Source organism: Galeopterus variegatus, unplaced genomic scaffold, assembly GCF_000696425.1.
Source record: "Galeopterus variegatus unplaced genomic scaffold, G_variegatus-3.0.2 Scaffold3225, whole genome shotgun sequence".
NCBI classification, from domain to species: domain Eukaryota; kingdom Metazoa; phylum Chordata; class Mammalia; order Dermoptera; family Cynocephalidae; genus Galeopterus; species Galeopterus variegatus.
Window position 1 is genome coordinate 130,460 of NW_007729336.1, and position 7,286 is coordinate 137,745.

The 7,286-nt window shown below is 41.7% G+C and overlaps 1 protein-coding gene across 1 annotated transcript; it reads right to left on the minus strand.

The window, feature by feature from the left end:
- Nucleotides 1-2,427: 2,427 nt before the first annotated feature.
- ODC1 (ornithine decarboxylase 1) lies at nt 2,428-6,918 on the minus strand. Its single transcript, XM_008584325.1, has 11 exons — nt 6,803-6,918; nt 6,576-6,694; nt 6,132-6,305; nt 5,763-5,935; nt 5,376-5,510; nt 5,173-5,254; nt 4,884-4,967; nt 3,929-4,091; nt 3,729-3,841; nt 3,434-3,648; nt 2,428-2,895 (listed from the first exon to the last, which is right to left on the minus strand). The coding sequence occupies exons 2-11, from the start codon at nt 6,675-6,677 to the stop codon at nt 2,751-2,753; spliced, it is 1,386 nt and encodes a 461-aa protein (XP_008582547.1). The 5' UTR covers nt 6,678-6,694; nt 6,803-6,918; the 3' UTR covers nt 2,428-2,750.
- Between the last annotated feature and the right edge of the window lie 368 nt (nt 6,919-7,286).

The following is a 7,286-nucleotide window of genomic DNA, read 5'->3' on the forward strand; positions in this document are numbered from 1 at the left end:
GTTGCTCCCGCGCCTCGCTCAACCAGTGAGCGGGAACCTGTCTGTATGTGGGATCCGAACCCTCGGGCAGGAGCGCCGCCGCGCTTCCCAAGCGGCGCACTATCCAGTGCGCCACCGGGCCGGCCCTGTCTATTGCCTTTTGACTTCAAACGTTTCTTCAAATAGTTTTATGGTCTAATCAGTCACATTTTAAAACTTTCATCTACCTGGAATTTATTTTATTTATTTATTTTTTAAAAAGATGACTGGTAAGGGGATTTTAGCCCTTGACTTGGTGTTGTCAGCACCACGCTCAGCCAGTGAGCGAACCGGCCATCCCTATATGAGATCTGAACCCATGGCCTTGGTGTTATCAGCACCACACTCTCCTGAGTGAGCCACGGGCCGGCCCCTGGAATTTATCTTTGAATAAGGAGTTAGGTACACTTGAGTCTGAGGAGGGACCCAACAATCTGTCTTTTTAAAAAGCTCCCCCAAGTGATTCTAATGCGTAGCTGGTTTGGACACCACCATCTTTGATTCTCCTGAATCCCATCCCACGGGGACCCCTGTGGAGACTCCAGCACCCCTAGGAGGAAGAATTTACAAGCGGTCTTGGTGGAGCTGTACTCTTGTCTTTTTAAAAAGCTCCCCCAAGTGATTCTAATGCGTAGCTGGTTTGGACACCACCATCTTTGATTCTCCTGAATCCCATCCCACGGGGACCCATGTGGAGACTCCAGCACCCCTAGGAGGAAGAATTTACAAGCGGTCTTGGTGGAGCTGTACTCCAGATCACAGTCTCTGTGCACAACCAGACAGTACCATCTTTGGTAATGGTGTGGATATGCAACTGCAGACTAGAATTGTCGACACCGCCCCAGCTACCGTCTATGATCTCTGCTCGCTCCTGCCAAACTCACTTGCCCGCTCCCACGTACCAGGGCCTGGGTACTCTGGGACCCACAAGTGGCTGCGTCAAACTGTGGAGCAGTTTCAGTTTTAGAGGCTGTAGTGCATGTGGCACAGTAGTACTGAGGCTATTTTTGTCCCCACTGGCACTAGTGATAGTTCGTTGGCTATTTTACCTAATTTTCTGAGAAGAGTATTGTTTCCTACCCTAAGTATACTTTGAGTGAAATACCTCTCTTTTCAATCCAAGCTCAGTGCTGCCACTACTAAATGATCTTGTGAATTCCTTCCCTTTTAAAATGGAAGATTTAATTTACCAAGATCTTAGGCTTGGTGTCTAGATCAAATTTCTTGGCACGTGACACATAATGTCAATTCCAATTTTTAACATAGTGATGGGCCACAGATCCTGAGGCCCTGTTGGGGGGCTTGGAGTCAGTAAAACACACCAAAATCCTACTTCTAAGACTCGCACCACACAGGGCTATTGACTAAAGTGTCCCTTCCTCCCCTCCGCCCCCAACACCAGTTAAGTACCTATCTTCTTTGTGGCTCCCAAGAAATCTCATTTATGTTTTAGCAACTAAAGCCACATCCTTGCATCCAGGAAGGGACACCTGAGCTGGTAACAAGCCAAGCATTAGCCTAGCTGAGCAGCCACACAAAAATTAACTAGCAAATCACAGGAGTGCTCAGGCCCACCATGTGTAGGCCAGGCCTTGGGAAGGTAGGAAAGTCACTCTCCTCAGTAACTTTGGTGAACACACCAACAGCATCAGCCGGAGGGTCATTACAGCAGCTTTTAACATTTCATGTCCCAGGAGAGGAAGAGCCACAGCAGTCCTTGCTGCACCATTTGCTGTCTTTCCACATCCCTCTAAAGAGGCTGGTAAGACTCTCAATGACGCTCCCATTGGCGGCTTTTCTAGGGTAACATCTGGCTTTTACATGACCTTCCCTCCTCCTGCAGCTACAGCAGGAATTCAAAACTTCCATTTTGGGGATTAAATAGTATGAGAGCCTGCCACTCTTTGGGGGAACAGGGGTATAAACTGAGTGAAAGGAAAACATAAAAGGCCAGTGGTCAAGGTCAGACAAGAAGGTAGATCTACAACACACAGTAATTGTTATTGAATTTATTATAAGTTGACTGCCAAATGTGGTACTATATTTCTAACCTGTAACTATGCAACTTGTCACAGGTCAAGGTGGGAAGGGGAACACCTATGTTCTCTACAGGCCTCATGTACCTTCCCTGGGCACTGGCCATGACAGGACAGGTCAGTCTGGCATAATGGCATTCTTCAACAAGGGGTTCCGAGCACCTTAAATTTGCAGCTGACTCTGGACATTCAGGGTGGGTTGAGCAGATGCCCACTGTCTGCACCAGAGGATACAGCCTCGGCCTCTTCCGTCTTTTTTCTTCTACCTATGTGTGGGCTAGATCCACTATTCTTTGCGAGAACCTAAAGCAAACTATCCAGGACTCATGAACCATCTGGAATGGATACACTGTAAAAAATTTCCCGATGCCTAATTATTTCAAGATACTTTATTTTTAAAACAGGTCACAACGCTAAGCTTTTGGCCCATTCTGCCATTGTACAAGCTACAAATGCTTGCTCAGCAGCTGAGGGGCACTCCTTAAGTAGCATGTTTGAAAAGTGAATAAAAATCCATATAAAACAAATATTCAAATAGATTCCATAGGAACACATCTCCTAGTCTTCCACGCTGCTGCACCTGTGCCAACCCTACTCCACAAAGACATTTCAAAACTAGCAGTAATTAAGTTAAATGGTCCCCCCAAAGCCTTTAATTCAAGCTAAATTCGCAGTTAATAGCTACAAGAATGGTATCTACACATTAATACTAGCAGAAGCACATGTTGCTGGGTGACGTTTCATTCCACTTTCCCAAGCACAAGACACAGGCAGAGTGCTGACGTCCTGCTCCTCTACTTCGGGTGGGAAGTCATGGTTCTGGATCTGCTGCATGAGTTGCCTGAGAGAGAAGGAAGTGGCATATTCAAAAACCCTGAGTCACCCATAACTGGGCAGTAGTGCATGAGAATAACTTATTCATGGGAGTATTTACTTCCTTGCTTACCAGGTCATCAGGAAGCAATTTGATGTATTTCTAGAGCAAGCATTTCAGACTTACTTTTTTCGTAGTAAGAAAAACACAAGTCTCATGCATTAACTTAAATATCCTTAAATATTCCAGTTACTTAGAAATACCCTAATTGGTCTTTTCTAAAACCTTTCTTAGGAAAAATATGAGAAGAAATACAAGTCAGTATTACTGGAAAGATCTTCCTTCCATTTGTCTGTATTTAATCCTAGGCAAAACAATTTCTTGTGTTTTTGGGTGGCTGGCTGGTAGGGGGAGGTCATCTGAACCTATAACCTTGGTGTTATAAGGCTCTAACCGAATGAGCTAACCAGCCAGCCCCAATCTTATTCAACCAGACAAAAGCAAACAAAAATCCAAGAAGGTGACTATTCTTGTGAGAACCATAAACACACAGTATCTCACTTACCATGCTGGTCTTGACATCACATAGTAGATGGTTGGCCTCTGGAATCCATTGAAAGTAGAAGCAGCAGCAACAGTGTAGGCACCCATGTTTTCAAAGAGCATCCAGTCGCCCACATGCATTTCGGGCAGGTCACAGCGCTCAACTATCCGATCGAGGCCATCACATGTTGGTCCCCATATGCTAGATGAATAATACTTCTCATCTGGTTTGGGTCTCTATATAAAGATAAAGTGCTACTTAATTATACTTGTGACCAATCATCTCAATTGTTTTCTACAGTATGTTCAGAAGTTACCTTTTGCAGAAGGGGCTTTACATGTGCATGATCATAAAGGATGCAATTAAACGATCCATATACTCCATCATTCACATAATACATAAAGGTTTGTTCACTTGACTCATCTTCATCTAGAAAAGCAGATTAACCATAATTACCACTTTTTTTTTGGAATCAACTTTCAGTTATACATGCAAGGAGTCATCTTTTATACGTACCATCAGAACCTGTCTGTTCCTTTAATACAAGTTTTTTGGCAATGATATTAACTGCAAGTGTGAAAGCTGATGCAACATAATATCTGCCTGGCTCAGCTATGATTCTCACTCCAGAGTCTGACGGAAAATACTTGTCCAATGCTGGGTTGATTACACTGGTGATCTAAGAGAGTGAGACAGAAAAGAGCAGCCATTCATTATGGGGAATTCACACGCAGAAGAAAGATCACAGTGCTCTGTAACATGACATGATGAGAGCAGGCATCAGCAAAGCGGTTTATCATCAAGTAACAAAAGCAAAAAAATAAACATCTGCCTGGAAACCAGTCTGCCCACGCTGTTGTTTCACTTTGATTCTCCTCTGCATACTTTCTTTATCCTTTTTAAGATATCGTGGGTATGATTTTCTCAAAGAATAGTACAAAACCAGTTATTACCTAGTGAGGTCTCAAGGTCCCCAAATATTTTTATTTAGCAAATACATGCCAACAGGATAAAAATTCTTCTATTCTGTCTACCTCACATAATTTAAAAAAATAAGAACGTGGATTTATTTTATAAACTCAAGCACCATATAATGGCTTAACTTCCTAAGTGCTTAAATATTTAAAGCATTTTAAGGGAAGGAAATACAATACGAAGACCAGCAAAGCACATTTGGGGTAATGGACTGAAGTCAGTACTGAAGTCAACATATTCCCTAGTGATTTCACAGAAACATTTTTTAATGTGATCAATTATCCAAGAATTCTAGGATAACTGACTCATTTTAGTTTAGAAAACCAAACGGTACTACTAAGTACAATTTTAGATAGCACAGAGAAGTTACTCAAAATATCACACCAAGACATTTATTTTCATGTTTAGACCCTTTTTGTATTAAACAGCTTTGAAATATTCCATAAAGGAACTTACAAAAATAGCTACTGTACATAATAGCTGTGTAATAAATTACCTCTTCAAATTTAAGCTTCACATCTTCAGATCCAGGAAAGCCACCACCAATATCAAGCAGATACATGCTGAAACCAACCTCAGCCTAGAGTCAAGAAAATTAAGAAGTCACACAGCCAGATTCATAACAAGTAACAATATATGCAGCATGGGAGATCTCAAATGTGGGGAAAAAAATGTATGCAGAAGAGTTTAAACTTCTGTAATATGGAACTGACTTCTACAAAAGGTTAATTGTAGAATTAAAACTAGCTGTCAGTAACTTCACTAATGGAGTTACGTGTACTCACTCCCATGTCAAAGACACAGCGGGCATCAGAGACTGCCTGCACGAAAGTCTCAGGATCAGTACAGCCACTTCCCACGTGGAAGCTGGGGTAAAAAGAAATGATATGCCATTTTTCACTACTTCTTGAAATAACTATTTCGTGGAAGAAAGCCTATAACACAGGCACTGTTTAACATCTTAGTCTCTATGCCGCCAAGACCTCACCTGACACCAATGACATCAATATTCAGCTCTTTTGCCCGTTCCAAAAGAAGCCTGCTGGCTTTGAGTGTGGCACCAAATTTAACACTGAGGCGACAGACTGCTTTGGAATCATCAGTGGCAATCCGCAAAACCAGCCTAGAAGAAAAGCATATCAGATGTCTCATAACAGATCACTTACAGCCATGGTTAAAATAAAGAGAATCCTGTCTTAAATATTGTTTCTGATACTCTGTGGTTTAAGTCTAATATGGTTTTATTAATCAATACAGGATTTAAACTATTTTCTATTAAAGTACAGAAATATAATAATTTAGAAATTTAAGTTTGTTTGACAAGAATCCACATATCCCATGCCCGACCTTGCCCTCCAAGGGAGGAATGACTCACTTTGCCTTTGGATGTGCTCTGGCAACTTTCATCAACTCAACTTCACTATCAAAAGTCATCATCTGGACTCCGTTACTGGCAGCGTACTTAATTTGAGACACTTGTTTACAAGGATTTGCATAGATAATCCTCTCTGGGGGCACCCCAAGACTCTGCACCAATTGTATTTCAGTCTGAAAAAGAGGAGTTGTATCATGTTACACATAAGTAGCTAAAACAAGTGGAATAAACAGAAAAGTTGTTGTGTGTGCCCCCTGCCACCTCCTTCATTAGCATTTATTGCTCAAGAAACACAACTTTCATCTGCCCTGTAGAGAAAACCAGGACCATTTTATATAACTAATTTCGAATTCTCCTGCTTTTGCTTACCTTGCTAGCACAGTCAAATCCTGTCCCGACAGCAGCTAGGGTTTTCACTATGGCTCTGCTATCATTACATTTGACTGCATAGAAGGGGGTGACACGAGGAAGAGCTTTTAACCATCTTAGATGTTTCTTTAGAACGTCTCCAAGGTCTGCGACATAGAAGGCATCCTTATCGTCCTAGAACACGAGTGGTTACAGGTAACTTGTTAGCAGCCTCACAATAGCCACACTAATAGGCAGCCTGTCTTTCCCAACATTCTCAGTGAATCTTACTTTTAGTCACTGACACAAATATCACCATTATCACTGGACAATCCACAGCCAATTAAATTCTAAGTCCCCTAACAAGACATGCAAGCTCCAATACACTTCCTTAAGACCCCACTGAAGTTTCCCATTTGCCCAGCATTCTCAGATGCACTGCCAACATGGGCCTCACATACTTACAGAAGAAGAAACTTCATTAATTTTTTGGTCCAGAATGTCCTTGGCAGTAAAGCCTTCATCGAGGAAGTGGCAGTCAAACTCTTCATTACTAAAGTTGTTCATGGTTTCTCAATGTTCCTCTGAAACACAACAAACTGCAAATGGAGTGGAGAAATTCACTCAGAAGCCTTAGCCATCCTATTCTTAACAAGATTACCCTGCAACAAAAGTGTAAGCTGAATACTTACACGGAAAACGAAGAGATGGAATTTAAACAAATTATTTTCAGCTTCTCACAAAGGCAATTCTCCAGGAATTCCAAATCCCACTGTGTATGTCCTCAGAGCAGCAGTGGAAATGTTCTGATAAATAGAAACACACAGAATTTTCCTTAGAAAGACACAGAATCTACCTTAGGATCACATCCGGTTGAAATATAGAGCACTGACTGAGCATACACAAAAAGTAGGGTTAATCAAGGACCCAATGGAAATAGATCACTCTGGTGTGGGAATCCCAATTATCTCTAGATGTAAGTCACATGATTCCGTAAACCTTTGCAATATATGAAGACACACATATTCAACATTAGGTTTTTTCAAAGCAGCACACTGAAATTCCATATACGAGTATAGCACATTTCAAAATAAGCATTTCAAATATTTACACCCAAAAATTGTACAATGCAGGTTAAGAAGCTCGCCTGTCCTTAAGCTCACTGATATAGAAAAA

Bases quoted from the DNA above. Each gene is read 5' to 3' on its own strand.
- ODC1 (XM_008584325.1), bottom strand. From the start codon at position 6,677: ATGAACAACTTTAGTAATGAAGAGTTTGACTGCCACTTCCTCGATGAA. The intron at 5,511-5,762 runs GTGAGTCATTCC...CTTTTCTTCTAG, and splicing joins AGAGCACATCCAAAGGCAAA to GCTGGTTTTGCGGATTGCCA. The intron at 3,649-3,728 runs GTAACTTCTGAA...ATCTTTATATAG, and splicing joins TAAAGCCCCTTCTGCAAAAG to AGACCCAAACCAGATGAGAA.